The 18,610-nt window shown below is 36.3% G+C and overlaps 1 protein-coding gene across 1 annotated transcript; it reads left to right on the forward strand.

Moving 5' to 3' along the window:
- Positions 1-456: 456 nt before the first annotated feature.
- Positions 457-10,967, forward strand: LOC137740938 (PI-PLC X domain-containing protein At5g67130). Its single transcript, XM_068480743.2, has 13 exons — positions 457-702; positions 804-871; positions 1,009-1,063; positions 1,672-1,730; positions 2,528-2,598; positions 7,058-7,500; positions 7,598-7,720; positions 9,164-9,301; positions 9,495-9,593; positions 9,706-10,009; positions 10,279-10,499; positions 10,607-10,693; positions 10,810-10,967. Exons 6-13 carry the CDS (start codon positions 7,369-7,371, stop codon positions 10,840-10,842), a joined length of 1,137 nt encoding a protein of 378 aa, XP_068336844.2. The 5' UTR covers positions 457-702; positions 804-871; positions 1,009-1,063; positions 1,672-1,730; positions 2,528-2,598; positions 7,058-7,368; the 3' UTR covers positions 10,843-10,967.
- The last annotated feature ends 7,643 nt before the right edge of the window (positions 10,968-18,610 follow it).

Below are 18,610 nucleotides of genomic sequence, written 5' to 3' on the forward strand. Positions count from 1 at the left end.
TTTGCAGCGCATAATTTTTTTTAGTAAAAGAACGAAAAAGCCCTTAATGGACTAAACGGAATTTTCGAGGACATATTTGATGTGTGTATATATGTAACGACCCGTCCCTAAAAATTATGATTTTTATAATTTTTAAATGTGAATTTACGAAAATGCCCTTCGAGGTAAAGTGTTGACTCTTGTTGACTGCTGTGTCGTGTCATTCAAGACTCGTTTTCTTGGAGTATTCTCGTAGTACTCGCCCTACGAACGTGTGGGCGCAAACAGAATGTAATTTGAAGTTATAACGAAGATTCTACGAACCTTTAAACGTCGAGGATATTTTAGTAAATTAATAATTAATTAAATATATGGTATTTTGTTGGATCGCTAGATGAGTGTTACGTGGGGCCACCCCCACTTTTCTGGAACATTCTCTCTCTTTTTTTTTCTTCTTTCTTCCGTAGCTCTTCTCTTACTCTCTTAACTCTCTCTCTCTCGGCTCTTCCTTTCTCTCGTGAAACAAACCACCATCATCACCAAATCCTTCGACTTGTTGAATATCAAAACCGCTATCTGCATGTCTTCATCACCATAAACCCAGTTTTGAGTTTTGTTTCATTGAAAACGAACCCGAAACACAAGTTCGAAGAACAAGGTTTTGGGTTGAGACTTCTAGGCGTGATTCAGATAATTTCCAGCCATATTTTGAACTCTAAACAGGTATAAATCTACTCCTGTCGTCGATTAGATAAATTTTCATGTTCGGATCGTTTAATTTGGTGAAGAAATGAGAAAGTTATAACGATTTAAAGTTTGCCCAGTTTCCAGCGACCTCCGCCACTTTAGAGTCATTTTCGGTCAAATAACGGCGATATAGTCATTTTACAAGGTACCAATCTCTTCCTCTCATCGAGAACTATGATTTTCGGTTTTGAATCACTTGATTTCGTTCAGTATTGACAAAGTTATGGACGTTGAAAGGTTGCCCAGAAATTCTGACGAATTTCCCTGTTTTCCTGCGGACAGCCGTCTTTCAGGCCATTTTCTGGCCATCTCCGGCGATCATTTGGAATCCAAGCAAGTATAATTTTGTTCTATACTTTTGTAGCTTCGATTTGGTATATTATGAGTCAAATTTGGTTGAGAAACAAGTGAGATATGGAGTTCTAAAGATTGCCCTGGAAATCTGCAAAATCTGCAGAATCCAGCGAAGTTCTATTAAGCTCTGCCACTTAATTAGAATAGTAATCGACGATCCAACCATTGGATTGTCACCAAACTTTAATACGTTATAGTACGTAATATTTGAGGACCAAAGGAACTTACGGATCGGGAATCTGACGTAGGGATCTTTCCGAATTAGACTTGTAAGTTCGTAAAATAAAACATTGACCGTCACTTGAATTTGTAATTGGCGGAGATCCAACCCTTTGGATCATAATGAAATTTTAGTATGTTATTCTAGAAGTATAATGTGGATCTTTGGAAGTTATAGATCATAAATCCGAGGAGAGAATCTTCCAGATCGAGTTACGTAGGGTTGTGGACTCTATCGTCGACCATTGACCGACGGTTGACTTTTGGTCAATGGGTCTCAAATCATTCTAGAACGTTCTTGGGGATTTTTTTAATGTAATTTACGTGTTCTATAGATAAGGAATCTGAGATGTGGTTTGATAATTGTTCTAGGCGCCGATCGTTCATGATGCCTCGATGTTTGTGCTAGGGGGTTGTAGCACGGACTCCAGGTGAGTGGGCCTTTGGTTTTCTATATATACGTATATATGTTTTACATTTTCCCAGAAACTATTTTAATGTGCGTATATTTTTAAGTGTCATGTCATACTTGCATTTCATTTTAGTGTATGCATTAGTATAGATATGCATATTATTGCATGAAGTTGTGGACGCCCAGGTAAATTTCAGGTGAGTACATATTGATGATAGCGATTGCAGTGTGTATGGCTATGTTTAGATGCATTTAGTGCTCATTATCCTACACCCTGGTGTTAGTGCTCCACCCGAGGCCAGGGCCTAGCCTTCACGTGATCGTTCACCTCCCACACCACCTACTCACCTTGGATCCAAGGCAGGTGCCAGCTTGTTGTACAAACCACATTAGGTCGTTCCGACTTGTAGGTGACTTGTGATTTGTCGCATAACCTTCACGTGATTGTAGCACTTGAGTATACTTATTTACACCCAGTCTGCCGTACAAACCACATTAGGTGATTCCGACTCATGTGCAGGAATTGGTAGATGAGCTATAGGCTCAGCCGTACAAGTCACATTAGGTGACTCCAGCTGACATAACCTTTTATATTGATTCATAACACCTGGCTTACATATTTATTACTGAGATACTTGACATGGCACATACTTTGGTTTTCATTGCTCTCAAACCTGATTTCTTTATACGTATGTAGTATTATTTTCTGGGAAATTATACGAGTTTTACGGTGAAGGTTATTATTTTTGGAAAGAGAAATGGTTTCAAAAAGCTTTGTTTTTGTCCACTCACGTTTTCTGTTTCTCGCCCCTCCAGGTTTTAGCTGCTGAAAATTCGTATTGACGAGGATTCTTGACAAATCTCAGTATAGGTGGCTACCTCTAAGGGTATGATTCTTACCCACACTACTGTACTTTACTCATGCTCTGACGTCACGTGTGAAATGGGTTCATTCCCGTTCACAGCGCACTCTTGTCTTTAGGCACTTTTAGGTTTAAATTTATTCCATTTTCCACATCACTATACTTATGGCTTCGTCACCTTCTAGGTGTCGGCCAACACAGCTTGATTCGGAGTCCTAGTGGACATTTTGAGTCGGGGTGTGTCAATATATTTTTCCACTTTTCTTTACGTATTTGGATATTACTTGTTGATACGTACGCATGAGCGCAAACGGAATGTGATTTGGAGTTATAATGAATGAAATATAAACGGGCAAAGACTAGGAGTAAAATGGTAAATTTGGCCCATTTTGCTGGAAGGCTCCAGAAAATTTGGGAGCCTTCCCGTCAATTTTTAGCCAGGCGGATGGCTGTGTCTGGGGAGAGAGGAGCTGCGCAATCAGAATGAGGGAAAAGAAAGGAGACCAATCGGAGAAGGGAGTGGACGAGTGCAGGGGGCCTGCGGTCTTCTACTCTCTTCCTATTTTCCTACCTAAACTCAACTTCTCCACCCGTTATCATTTTTGATCTGCTTTGTTTTGTTCACTGATAAGGTGATAGTGATACCCCTATCATTTATCAAAGTCTCAGCCTTGGGTTTTTGGTTTCAAAGAGAAATGAAACAAGTTCTTGATCCAGCTTCAGCAGCATGGTATCTAAAGTTTCTAGCTTTCCAAGTTCAAATTATTGGGATAAGGTATTCCACTCTGGTTTCTTGTCATCTGTTGGATTTGGATTGCTTTGGTTCTGTTATTTTGATTTTTTTTTCCAATGAGTTTTGTTATTTCAAATTGGCATGCTTCAGTATGTATGAGAAGTAGTTTTTGAATTAAAGAATTAGAATTCCAATAATTAAGTAGAGATTGGAGTGCGTATTTCTTGAGATACTATATATCTGCAGAATTGGGATTATTAATTTACTGTGAGAACATACATTTGGTTGAAATGTTTTGGCTAATTATCGTGTTGTCTTGGGGAGATAAGTGAAGCAATAAGGGAGGTGCTCTCTATTTAGTTGTCACCAGATCACAATGTTTGTATAGATTATAGAATTTGTGAGACATGAGCTGCAGTCTTTGCACCATGATGATGCACATATCGTAGTATTGAATTAACTCTGTTACACTATTGGGAAGTGGTTATTGATATTAGTTGGAGTTAGACGAGCCCTATTGGCTGTAAATACTTGTGTTATGTGGTAATCTAATAGTACAATAGTGCATGCTGGAAAGTCCCTTATAGCTTTAGTTTAATCATACTTCTACATTCCCAACCCTCATAGATGTATATTGGTCTTGATTATGTTTTCCGGATGACTTCAATTGTGGTACGTTAGCTAGCTATTCTATAAGTCATGTGGGATTAAAAGTGGGATCAAGTTTTATTCTCATGCTTCTTCCAAGGTGGTCTTGCTTTCCTGTAATTGCTAGACAGGAATGTGCTACAAATAATATGGATTTTTTTTTTATGATCTAGTTTGCTATTAATGAAGTCCCAACATTTATGTTTAAGAAAAATGTTGTGTAGTTGGCATGGTTTCACATCTCAGTGATAACTCTGATGGATCATTACTCATATCATGATAAATATTGTTCCACAAAGGAACAAGATGTGTGATCACCAATAGGTGGCATTTTACCATTTATGAAGACAAACTCTGTGCACAACATTTGGTTATTTCTAGTTTGGCAATGTTACAGAGTAGATGGTTTGACTTGATGCGGGTTTATCATTTCTCTGAACGACTTTAATGTATGTGATACTGGTGATTACCCTGTTTTTGTAATTATTATTCTGTGTGGATATTATTTATAATTATGGTTTCTATTGGATTGTTATTTTTAATATTTAGCCATCGATTTATTTTTATGGAATGTGATTTGACGTGCATAATTGAATTGTGGTTTGATTTGCCTGATTGGTATGATGTGATGAAATGTGAGGGCTAGTAGTGGACCGATAACCCATTGTCATGGGGTTTGTCGTTTTGAAACTTGTTTCATACCTAGTTTCATTGTTCATTTCCTGTTTCTTTGAGCCATTTTAATATGTGTAACTTGTGCTTTGTTCCATTTCTTGTTTCATTGAGCTTTTGTAATTCGAGTACTTAATTCTTGTCTTGTTCTTCGAGCGTTGTTATATTTCTTGGACATCCGCTCGGTTCTGTTGAGTGATCCAGAACTGGGTTCTGCTGGGGTTCCATTGAGTGGTCCGGTTCCTTGCTCCGTCTGGATTTTGTTGAGTGGTCTAGAATCCCTTTACTCTGCGATTCCATTGAGTGGTCCATAATTTTATCTAGCTTGGATTTCATTAAGTGGTCCAATATGCATCGTACTCCACGATCCTGTTGAGAGGTCCGAAATCCCTTCTTCTCCACAATTTTGTTGAGTGGCCCGGAATCGTATCCTGGTTTGAATTTCGTTGAGTAGTCCAAAATCCCGTTTGGTGTTATGGTTCTGTTGAGTGGTCTAGAACCCGATTATTTGCTTCGTTGATTCCTTGGATTGAGATTGGATTAAGATAGCTTATGAGATGTAGGCTTCGGCCGAACTGTGTCACTTTAGCCTTGCATTTCGGTGTTTTATATGTGTTATTGATTGGTTTGATTATTGGATGATGTTGGAAAGCATGTGTGTGTGAATGGCTAGATGACAGTTCTTGTTTGGCTTATAGTTCATGTGTAATGTGGTACTCTATGTTGTCTGCTAGGAAGTGTATTACGAACAGTTCAAAGTCTTAACAAACGGTAGACTACGAATGGCTTGATCCCTGCTTGGTGTACGTAAGCAGTCTAACAACGAGGTTAGATGCAGCCATAAAGTATGCGAAAAATTACTACGCAGTTGGATCGTTAGTTATGTTTGGCCCATATCCCGGAGGCGAGGTATGTTAGATGTACGGGTTTTTTGTGACGTCATGTGTCGATCCTGGACGTATGTCGGGATCGGGACGTGACATAAACAAAAGTTGTTCAAAACAACAACTTACCCAACTGAGTGAGGTCGAGCTATGAATTGTTGAATGTCAATGAACTCTGTTTTGTCAAACACCTCTAATTTACTTTCTATTACACTCCTTTTAATTTTCTATTCGTTAAATTAAAGAGTGTAAAGGACAAAATTAACAGAAAGAGTGTGTACGTTTAAAAGAGAAAAAATGCATGCCAAACTGTATGGAGCCTGGGCTTGTTTTGGGCTCCCCCTACCTACTATTGTAGTCTGTTAACTATTTGTTGGATCAGATTACCATAAAGGAAAACAATTTGTTTGGATAAAAAACAGGGCCATTGCTATAGGTTTATTGTTGTTTAAGTTCGGCCCATGTGAGACAATGAACGTGTGATTCTATTTTGGTAATTGCATTTACAGCATAAAGTTTGAAGAGTCATTTGCAAAGTGAGTTATGAGGTTTCAATTTTTGTATATGACATTAAGTGGTTTCTAAAGTACATTAATTTAACAATTTCGTTGTCTAATTAGATGTTAAGTATTGACAGAGTATAGACTGAGCCAACATTTGCATATTAGTAGTTTACTATTTTACTCTTTTAACCATTTTATAAAATTGACAATCAACGTGTGTCTCTTAAGTGGACCTAATTTATATTATATCAACATTTAATGTCTAATTAGGTAGTAAAATCGACAAAAGTATTAAATTGGTTCACTTCAAAAGCAACGTGTAATATGCGAAAGTTAAAAATCTCATGATTCATTTTGAAAATAACCTCCAAACCTTATGATGTAAAATTGCAGTTTTCTTTCCTTAAACTTTGACCAATGACTAACACAAAAAAATAAGAAGGTCAAGACCATCACCATCACCATCACCTACCCCTTTATTTGAATGTGTTAATTTTACACATTTTGATACCTTGAACACATTCAATGTAGCATCCTATATTCTTTCTACATACATATTAGCCATTGGTATTCGTTTATGAATAATACTAGGCGCATCAAATAGTTACATATAAATTTTGCAACTACGTGATGTGGAAACAATCAAATTTATATTTTAATTCAAGTTAAAATTTGATTAATAATTGTAATAAAAATGTATACAATGTAGAATGTGCCACAATATTTGGTGCATGAATTTGATATACATAGCACCACCCCTTATTTATTGTCTATATTCAACTGAATTGAATAACTTACCATCGTCAAGTCTCAAGGTATGTCAAAAACAAAAAAAGAATGAAAATACTATGCTAATATGATAAGGTTAGAAAAGATAAATTTCATTCGCATCTTATAAATTAAATAAAAAATCATTCCTTCTTAGCCAAACGGCCAAGAAAGGTAGACACTTGCATACTATACATAGTTGAACACATATGGTGGATAAACAAAACATATATGGAATATGGAAATTATGCCATTTTAATTTTGTTTCTCCTTAGTCCTTAGCCACAAGTCAATATTTTCACATGGGAGTGAAGGTCCAAGGTTAAGGATGTTCCGTTACGGCTCGAGTGATTCAAACATTTCCTCTTCTTCTCCATCCCAACGTGTTTGTTGTGAATGGATGTGATTGGTTTTGTTTGGGATGAACATTTATATCCGTACCCGTAAGAACTCCCAGACAGTTTAATCTACATTCAGAAGTTCTGCGGACTTCGTTTTCTCAGCCAAAACTGAGAAACCTAAGTTCGGTCACCAAAACCCAACGACCACAGTTTCCCTTCATCACTTTTGGGTTGCAACTTCCAATATGAAGACTCTGCGTCACTTTTGGGTTGCAACTTGCAACATGAAGACTCTGCAGAACTTAGGGTTTACTCAGCAGAACCTCGTTTTGTTAGTCACGGTTTTCGCGGCGGTTTTAAGCATTGGACAGTGCAAGGTTTGTGCCTCTCCTTTTCATATCTATGCATCTGAATTATGTAATTTTTGTGACAGAAAAAAGAAAGAGTGATGATATTTTGCTTTCAAATGTGTAGCTTTTGGACGAATGCTCGACGGACGCCGATTGTGAGGCCGGACTTCTCTGCGGGTCTTGCCCACAAGGTTTCTCAGGCACTAGATGTATAAGATCAGCCATTACAGATCAGTTCAAACTATTGGTATGTGACCTACCTACCCCCACTCTCTCTAGAAAATTTGGACACTTAACCTACCTACCCCCCTCTCTCTAGAAAATTTGGACACTTACGTTTCCTGTAATATATTCAAGATTTTTGTTTTATTTTTTAAAGATATAGAAATACAACCACTCGAAACTGCTTGAGCAGCTCTTGAGGCCTTTCGAGCAATACTCAAAACCCCGTTGAGTATGATCAATGCCCTCGAGTGGTTAAATTTCTAAAAGACGAGAAAAATTGAGATAAACATGACCATATCATGAAGAGGAAAAACAGGAGATTTTGAGTAGGGATGGGGTGGGGTCCACTACGTCACATTGACTCCATGGAATCTGAGCATGACTGCCGGCTCCTTCGGATGTCTTTTTTATTTTTTATTTTTTTGGGTCGAGTCTTTGGATGTCACAACCATTGAAAAGAATTTTACAATTTTCTATGCCCACAATTCACTGGCCTTAAGGAGTTTGGTTTGGGCCTGGAAATTGGGCCCGTTTAGGCCCAATAAGGGCAAAGGATACTGCGCACTCATGCATGTCAATTTGGGGTTTTCACACTTTGACCTAAGGCCATCTCCAACCGAAGGATCTATAGGGCCAGCGGGCTAAAAAACGTCCGAAAATTATTTCCAACAGAGGGTTAGGCCAGAGGGCTCGTGGGTCTCACGAAATCTAAAAGGGCCAATTGGTTGGCCACTTTTAGCCAGCCAGCTTGTTAGCTAGCCTAATTTCAATTTTTTATTTTTTATTTTTTTATTTTTTTATTTTTTGTTCTTTTCCATTGCCCAGCCCACTTTAGGGTTTAGGGCTTAGTCTTTTTTTATGGTCCCAGCCCACCTTTTGTTTTTATGCCCAACAGCTTTTTTTTTTTTTTTTTTTTTTTTTTTTATTTCTAATTTTTTCCTACACCATTTCTCACATATTTTTCACCATTCCATACTATCTTACTTCATTTTATTTCAATTCTTCACATTCCATACTATAGCCCTTTGGCTTTCGGTTGGAGATGGTTTTTTGTGACAGGGCTAAAACAAGCCCTATGACCCTTGGTTGGAGATGGTAAGAAATATGGTCCTGCACTGTTCATTAAAATATTAATTTCTTGGAGGGCCAAAGGGTTAAAACAAGCCGGCCATAGGCTTGGCAATTAGCTAGGGTTGAATGATGAGAGGTGAATTTTACACACATTTTTAAGTTCTAACACACTTTTCTTTATTTTTTTATATATTTGATTGAATAATCAAACGGAAACACCAAGCATGATTAAACTTTAAAAGAAATTAACATGATGTATATTTATCATTTTCCTTGAATTATATCTTCTCTTAACTCGGATTCTCGTGGAGTTGAGCTTTATTCAATTAGCACCGAATCTGCCTCGAAAGGTTAATAGTATATTTGATTAGTTGTGTTTTTTCATTTGACATAGAACAATTCTCTGCCGTTTAACAAGTATGCGTTTTTGACAACCCACAATGCCTTTGCAATTGACGGAGAGCCATCTCATACTGGAATTCCTCGCGTTACCTTCAACGATCAAGAAGAAACTGTCACTCAACAGCTCAGTGTATTGCGTCCTTCATTCATATACGTGCAGGCCTTGTGCCTTTTCAATTTTGTTCAGAAGTTGTTATTAGCACTCTCGAAAAGGTCATCATGCACAAAGTGCAGTTCTGCCTTGTATGCATGATGACTTGTTAAGAGTGTTAATGGCAGCTCTCTTTTAGTCGTGTATCTCATTACTCATTGACTTCTTACAGGGTGGAGTTCGAGCCTTGATGCTGGATACGTATGATTTTAAGGATGATGTGTGGTTGTGCCATTCTTTTAAAGGAGAATGCCATGACTTTACTGCATTTGTAAGCAATACCATCTGCCATACTTCATTTTCTTCTTGTATATATATTCTTTGAGATTAAGAAACTTGCACACAAAATGTATTTGCCTCAACCTTGCTTCCCAAATATGTAGGGACCAGCTATAGATACACTGAAGGAAGTTGAAGCATTTTTATCAGCCAACCCATCAGAAATTGTGACATTGATATTAGAGGACTACGTGGAAGCTCCAAATGGATTGACAAAGGTCTTCGAAGCTTCCGGGTTGAAGAAATATTGGTTTCCGGTGTCAAGCATGCCCAAAAATGGCCAGGACTGGCCACTAGTTAGTGACATGGTTGCCAAGAACCAAAGGCTACTTGTGTTGACTTCAAAAAAAGCCAAGGAACAATCTGAAGGAATCGCTTACCAGTGGAACTACATGGTTGAAAACCAATGTAAGAAGCAAACATACCAACTTCATTCTTTTAAAATATTATCAAATGATTTTCCATCTGTTATTAAGTTACCTGGAGCTGGATCCATATCGACAAGCATATTGCATGATCTAGTATTGGTAATGTTGCCTGCATTGTTGATATACTATCGATACTTTGAGTACATAATTGTTGATATGGATCCCGCTACATCTACCGTGGTCAGCATGCCTCTTAAGGAAGGGGAATGTATGAATGAATGTCTTACTTTACAACACCAAACTTTGCAGATGGGGATGATGGAATGAAGGAAGCTTGTTCAAATAGAGGAGAATCATCACCTCTTGATGACAAGACCAAATCTTTGGTTTTGGTGAATTATTTTGCTTCTGTTCCCATTAAGAAAGGCAGTTGCGTAGATAACTCTGGGAATCTGATTAACATGCTTTACACTTGTCATGGAGCTGCTGGCAACCGATGGGCTAACTTTGTTTCTGTTGATTTTTACAAGGCATGCCTTTTTTTCTCCCCTGTTTAATAACCTCTGATTTAAATTTAGGTCTGAAATTTAAATTAGGGAAACTTTACTCATTTATACATGTATGGTTCTTGATGCAGAGGAGTGATGGAGGAGGATCGTTTCAAGCTTTAGACAATCTCAATGGGGAGCTCTTGTGTGGATGTAACGATATACATGCATGTGTGGTAAGCTAAGAAACTTTGGATCTTGTTCACCAAAATAATTTTTTGTATTGTAGCAAAGTTTCTTCACAAAAATATATCTTCTCTTTTTTTTTAATAATTTATGTTCTCGATTGCAGCCAGGATCACCTCCAGGGTCTTGCAAGCCATAGGAGTGACAATACAAATTCATTTAATAAAGCTTAAATCTGTAAGAGAACTGTAGGAATATTGCAAGGAATCAGCATGGTTTGTAATTGCTCTTTGGAAAAAAAATATATATTGAAATTCCTTGTCACTTCCTTCTTAGTAGATGAAAGATGTTGTCACTCGAAAACTACCAGTTTACTCTTCAATCCTGTAAGGCTCATATAACTCGATTTTTTCACACGAACTATTTGTGTTAATGATAATTAGTTAGATGGATAAAATACAAAATGGATTCAATATCGAATTTGAGCACCTCTACGATATAGACTTCAACATTAAATGATGTCATCTAAAACATCGTCACAAACAGTGTATGTCATAACTAAGTAGCTCCAAGGGGGATCGGATGGCTAATGTTAGCAACAACATTACTCATTTTTTAACGATATATAGTTATACTAAATCCAGATTTGTTTTTTTTATACAATATGACATTTAGGGGTTTGTAAGAAACAATATGGAAGTCCACGAACAACAGTATTACATAAGAAAAATGGTTTATAAATTAACCAACAAGTGTCCTTCCAAGTGAATAAAAACTCCATTAGTATTACATGAAATATTTTTCCAGAACGTACATGATTAACTTGAGAGAATTTATGGAAGTGCATGAACAATTAGTTCATACACGTTTAATATGTGGAAACTTGTAATGATTTCCAGCTGTCTATTGAAGGCAAAACATCCTGTGATGGAATCCTATGCTATATATTTTCAAAGTACTTATCAGAATCATTTTATTTTAATTTTGTTTTCTTAATTTGTTTATGCTGCATGAAACTAAAAGCTTAGAACTTTGGCTTTAATTATTGGGTATATTATCAATTTCCCCCCTGAACTTGTGACCATTAGCCAATTTCCCCCCTCAACTTTAATTTTGGCCAATTTCCCTCCTGAACTCTCATGATTAGTCAATTTCCCCCCTCAACTTTAATTTAGTCAATTTCCCCCCTCAACTCTTATAATTAGTCAATTTGCACCCTACTGTTAAATTTTTAATTTGATCATAATTAAACAAGTGTGTGTAAGAAACTAAATAAGATGTATGTTAATCATGTTCCTATATCTTTATCCTATTACAAATAGATTAAAATTTAGAATTTTACAATTTATCATAGATAGTATTATTAGTCATAATAAATCAGTATGGAGTAATTTTATTTGATTTTTGACTATACAAAATTGATAACAAAAAGGATTGATGTGTAAATGTTTGTATGTGAATACAATTTTCTTTGTAAAAGTGAAAGCTAAGTTCAAGTAAATTGCGAAGAATCGAGCTTTAGTAAAAAAATGGCTAGTCTATTCATAATTTTCGACTCCTTATTAAGAATAACCCATTTTATTGAAATAGGTTTGATCCATGAGTTTAGGATTATTATTTCTTTTTGTTATTATTTCTTCTTCTACATGCTTTAAACCCGATTCATAATTTTTTCTTATAATCAACCCATGTCACATACTAACTGTATTATGTTTTTGTACATTTTACCCTATATTATGCAGGTGAGTTTATGTTAATTTTAGGTATTTGTTGGAAGCTATTAGAAAGATTGAAAATTAAGAAAAGAATAGATGGAAAATTAAAAAAAAAAAAAAATTAACAGTAGGGTGCAAATTGACTAATTTTGAGAGTTGAGGGGGGAAATTGGCCAAATTAAAGTTCAGGGGGGGAATTGACTAATTATGAGAGTTGAGGGGGAAAATTGGCCAAAATTAAAGTTCAGGGGGGAAATTGGCCAATGGTCACAAGTTCAGGGGGGAAATTGATAATATACCCTTAATTATTTTGTATTTGTATAGGTAACCAAAAACAAAGTATAATGTATTCCATGCTGTCTTGTGCAAACAATGGGCTACATTGATGGAAAGTGAGTATTAGATAACACAAGGAAAACCCCTTAATTATCCTCTCATGCATTGTCATGGGAACCAACCAACCACTGATAGTACTAAAATGATCGCACCTTGTTTAGTTAGGTTTAGTCTGTACCAATAATTGAGCTGTACTACATCTGTATCCAAAATCTATAATTGTTTTAGTTTTCATTTGTTCCCCTTAGTTCATTAATTCTCTCTCTCTCGGTTGATTTTGGAGAAGAAGAATCGAACATCTTAGTGAGTACATACTATAACAAACTTGAGACTATAAGCCTCTTGCAATCCTTATTTTTTCTAACCTAGTTTTGTGTTTTTTTTCCCTTTTTTTCTTGTTTAATTTGTTTTTTTTAACACAATCCATATTACACAACTAGGAGGAGAGAGAGTTTAATTTCGTATGGCAATGAGTTGACGAGAAAAACCCTAACTACCATAACAATTTACCACTTGCATTGCAATGCATTATTTCTTTGTTTTGTTCGACCTATATTAGGAGTAGATTGATGGATTTAATTGATGTCTCATCGATGCTAATTACAAGCAAATTAAAAAACTAAAATTGAAGTAAAGTTTTATTTTATTTTATTTTATTATGGTGAATAAAACCAAAGTAAACGTACATATTGAAGTGGATGTCACGTTCACTTAATCACTAGGGACCTGCAGGGGCAATATTTCCACGCATAGCAACAAACTGGATAATCTAACCTTAACCTTAGTAGGCTAATGTCTGGTTGAATTTTATGATCTTTGACCTACTACCCAAACGAAGAAAAGGAAAGAAAAGAACGTGAATAAAGTTTGATTAAAGGATATAGGTCTATACCAATAAAACAAGTGCACTTGACTATAAGTAATCAAATTATCAGCTCAATTTGGTGATTTCTAAGATTTGATTCGGTCAAATTCATGACTCGTGAGTGTGACCAAGTTTAATTTTTCTTATTACACTGTATTGTTATAGACTTGAAGCTTCCCCAAAAAACTGAAATTCTTGCTGATCACTAGTCAGTGACTCAGTGGTCAAATTTAACTTATTAGAAATCAGGGCTAAATTCTAAAGAACTTATATTTGTTCAGAATTTTAGCCATCCAAGATCTAACATTTCTGGCATCACCGACTGGATGGGTAGTCGTGAAACTAGCTAACTAAGAGATTCGAAGTTAAAGAGGTCATAATCTGATGAATCCAGAGTCAAACAATGCATGCATTCCCAGTAGTTTAGTTAGAGTCAAGTAGCTAATTAAATCTTATATTATGTTCCCAATTAATCTTAAGGATTTTAATTGGTGTGGAGCATGTGAGTTGGTAGGTTAGGAGGCATCCAAACACATGCTAGCAATCTTGAGCGAAGGAATAAAAATATTTATATTATTTGTAAAATCAATGTCCTTAGGTTCAATTATACAGTGGATAGGAATAATATAGGATATCAGATCAACTTGTGATTACCTAATTAATATTACTTTAACCAGTAACATGCTTCGAATTCGATGTTGCTTTTGTGCCAGAATAATGGGTTTCATGTTATTGGTGTATCATGAATGAAACATTAGAAAAATGTTTTTTTTTTCTTTTTAATTTTACATATTCATGGGTATTTTGTGATACAATGTCCACTGCATGTATTTTATATCATTTGGACTATAAATGTGTTCGTGGAGTACTCCTGTCGTCAACGCACTACTCAATAGCTACGGATTGATTGAAGAATTCCCTATACACATTATATTATTTCGCTCAAAAGGGCGGAATAATGCACGATCTGTTGAGAAATCTTTTATTGGCACACAACACATTCTCTAATTTGTTATACTGCAAAAACGTACAGATTAGTTGAAAATATAATCATGTCTGAATCTAGATCATGTAGGGGTTATTACTAATACGTTCCTTAAGTATATTTCTTTCCACCTTTTTCTTTGGTTTGGATTTCTGAAAACGAGCCCTCATCATGACCTAACTTAATTCTCTTCATATTTTTTCATTTCATGTTCACGGCATAGGCATGTGTAGCACTTGTGTGCATTAACAAGACTAACTAACATGTCGCATCCTATATATTAACACATGAATGCGTAAGTGTATAAATTAAAGATGTTTGTTTTTATGAATGAAATGAAAATTAAATTTCTTGTGACAAACATTGAAATGATCAATCAATGGTTGGATATTGTGGGTAGGGGGGGTTGGGATGATGGATATCGATCGATCGATCACTAGGAGCTGAGTGTCTGGTACTTGTCAATATTATATATTCCACAAAGGTACCAAGGACGATTACGAAACACCCACGAGGGGGTAACATGCAAATGAAATTGGGCATATCGTTTGATCCATAATTGATAATTCCATTGTTGTTTGTTAATGCACACAACTAAACCACAGGACTAGACCAGCCCCTGTCTGTGTGTGGAGAGCCCCACCACAAGCTTCATCCTTGCTCACTCGTTGTGTCCAAGCAGCCACCCGATCACGTGGGTTTTGGCACCCATGCCCATATGTAACCATTAGCTTACCTAATCTGGATTCCTGGACTCAACTCACCCAAGCAGCTCAAGCTCAATGCATGCATGGCGAGCGAGTCTGCTCGTAATCTGTTGTATATTTTCTTCATGAGCATCACTCATCAAGTTCCTCACTCGTGGTAAATAATTAGTGTTGCAGACACAAAAAGACTATCTCCAATTTAAGAGAGTATGTACAGTATTACTCTAGATGGAGATGAGAATGTATACACAAACACACATTCAAGCAACATAAATAATATAATTTTAAAAATACAATAGTCGGAAGGAATGAAAGAAACAACAGCAAAGACAAGCAATTATGCATCACTACAAATTGCAATTGGGGACCCTTTCACACATGGGAGTGGGGGTGCTCACCCTTCTGCTGTGGAGCCAACCAAGGTACCTAAAGTTTTATCAGAATCTTTTCCAAAATTGTTGCTTGGAACCACATACGTACTTATTGCCTCCCCAAGCTTTTCATCATAATCTCTCCAACTTACATAATTATAAACACTAATTATATGTATATCAATTGTTAGTTTCTGGTTATTATATATATACCCAAACTAGCTGGTACCTAGATATGTAATATATTTATAAATTGGAAGATTTGTCTGTCTAGGGCAGAGAGAGCACGTACAAATTAAAGAGAAGGGACGCATCGCATGCACGAGTTTGCATGGAGTACAATAATATTGGGATTAGGTTTTTTATTTTTTTATTTTTGTATTTTATCTGAAAGAGTGTAGTAGGCCTTTATTATGGGCATCAAGTAGCTGAAAGTTTACTGGAGTATAAGATAGAAAAGGAAACCCTAGTTATGCAAACGGAAGTACGTATGTATGTCAATGCCCATGGCCCTGGCCAATTGGCCACATACCAGCACGCGTGACCTGACCTCTTCTCTGCAGGACTGCCACGAGCAAAAACTAGCTAGCTAGGAATTGGCAAAGCCAGAGGACTTGTGGTACTTTAGTGGTCCTTCTACAACTAGCAACTACCAACGTAAGTAACTATCTGGATATATGGTTGATTTTTATCAAGAAGTTCCCTCGATCGACATAATTACGTTCAACCGTAATTGCAGCTTTGGTTTTGTTAGTTTAAATCTTCCAATTTAGAAGCTGCGACACATGACAAAGGACACATGCAAGTTAGCCTCGGTCATATAATAAAACAAGCTAGGGATGGGTTGATCTTCGAGAAAGGAAAATTATACAGTGGTGCCCTATGCGCAGCCCGTTTGACATGAATAAATACAGAATTGGGAGTTCGGTGCAATGCGTCAAGCGTACAAAATTGTAATTTGAAAAGAATAGTAATGAGAAAGCACAATTGTTTAATAAAAAATCTTAGACGATGTTAAAATATGAAACAAAAAATGTATACCCCTTGATTTTTGAATTAACACATAGTAATTACCAGTGGAAATTATTAAGTAATTGTTCATGCAATTAATATTACGAAGAATCCATGACCAAACAATAGTGGGTTCCAAATATTCCTAGGAACAATTAAATCTGTTTGTGAATGAAGAGAGACTTTTCAATGTGGCTGAAACGGAACAGTATGTTATATGTCATTATACAAATAAGAAGATTTTTTTTCTTTCTATTATCATTCTATTTCTATAATCACACATTGCGTACGTACTCGTGTTTTAGGTATATTGAAAGTTCTCTTAGTGAATGAGAAAGGATCAATTCTGCTTAGGTGATATTGTTCGTAGGGGAAACACACGTGTTGTAATACCAATAGGACGTAGTTTGCTTTTTGTCTAATCACTCATTCAGCATAAAAGGGCAAAGAAACAATAATGAAATTCAAGTAGTCACTTCTGTTCTGTATTATGTGTGTGTGTGTGTGTGTTTATATATATATATATATATATATATATAAGTGCGTGTTTGTATATGCTAATATTTCTAACCTAAGCCATATTAATTACAGGATTTATTCATTTGATTTGTTATTTCTCTAACTGAAAAATAAAGGAACTAAAAGTAGTTTAAGAGGTACTATTCTCTTAAGTAGAGATAAAATAACAATTCATCTTATAACGTTTTTGTATAACTTATACGACTTAATGAATGAATGAACAATAAAGGTTGTACATACTAAGGTATACTATGGCTATGATAATTTCTCAAACAAACAAAAAGGTGCAACTTGTACAGAGGGATTTGGCGAGCTATGAGTTGACCAAAAAAAATAATGAGCCATGACTATGAGCACTTAACTACATATGGCTTCTGGTCGCCCATCTTTACCGACAGTACGACTTCGCCGGAGTAACAGTACAAGGTTAAAACAGAATATTGTTATTAACCCCAGGTAAGAAGTAAAGACAAGCGTGGGTGAAAGAGGTGACAGATAGCAAAGAGACAGAAGCAAAGGGGTAAAATTTATCAGAGAGCCAGGGCAAGAAGAAGAAGAAGGGTTGAGAGAGAAAGAGAAGCAAAGAACAAATCAATCAATTCAGCGAATAAAACAGGTGCACGTGGATAGACCTACCACACGTGCACACAATCATCATATGGGAATGGGGAGTGGGTTTGTGGTTTGGATAAAGATGTCAAGAAACTACAAAACAAACAAAGAAACAGCGAAAAATCTTTACCATGCATCTTTCTGTCAAGGGATCCTTTGGATTTTAGGGCACCCGTTTACCACTTCTGCACAAATATTTTTAATTATTTCATTTTATAAAATTAGTTTTTGTTTAATATTTGTTTTGTCTATTTATTTTCCAAGTTCAGAGCTTGGGAACTGAGATTTGTGAGTCTCAAGACGTTTCTCAGTGGCACTGGCATGTAGTTGATACTTGACATATTTTACACCGACTGCTTCAATTTACTGTCGTAAAAAGAGAGTTCTGATTATTCTTTGCCCTTTTTTGGCCGGCCAAAATATTGACTTTTAGGGTTTCCACTTTTTGTTTTCCTCACTTTAGGGTTTCACTTTCTGTTTTCCATGTTTTATTTCACTTAATCTTTTCTCATTATGCATCATGCATGTCACATATATAATGGAGAAATCATGTTGTGTAACAGGAAAACAATCTTTCAACATAATGGTGAGCAACCTAAAGTTTCGAACATTATAGAGCTAATGTTACATCCCACATCGTCCAGGAAAGTAGATCATGTAAGCCTTATATGTATATTCTCATCTCTACTTAGCACGAGGCTTTTTGAGAGTTCACTGGCTTCGGGTTCTATCGGAACTCCGAAGTTAAGCGAGTTCGCCCTCCTTAGGGGCCCGACGTCCTCGTCGGCACACCACGGCTAGGGATTGGTTCTGATACCAAATTGTCACATCACGGCCTGAGTCCCC

The sequence above is a fragment of the Pyrus communis genome, chromosome 9, assembly GCF_041283825.1.
Source record: "Pyrus communis isolate YQ-2024b chromosome 9, ASM4128382v1, whole genome shotgun sequence".
Lineage (NCBI taxonomy): Eukaryota > Viridiplantae > Streptophyta > Magnoliopsida > Rosales > Rosaceae > Pyrus > Pyrus communis.

Coding starts and splice junctions, on each gene's coding strand:
- LOC137740938 (XM_068480743.2), top strand. CDS start 7,369: ATGAAGACTCTGCGTCACTTTTGGGTTGCAACTTGCAACATGAAGACT. Junction 7,721..9,163: donor CAGATCAGTTCAAACTATTG/GTATGTGACCTA, acceptor CATTTGACATAG/AACAATTCTCTGCCGTTTAA. Junction 10,500..10,606: donor TTTCTGTTGATTTTTACAAG/GCATGCCTTTTT, acceptor TTCTTGATGCAG/AGGAGTGATGGAGGAGGATC.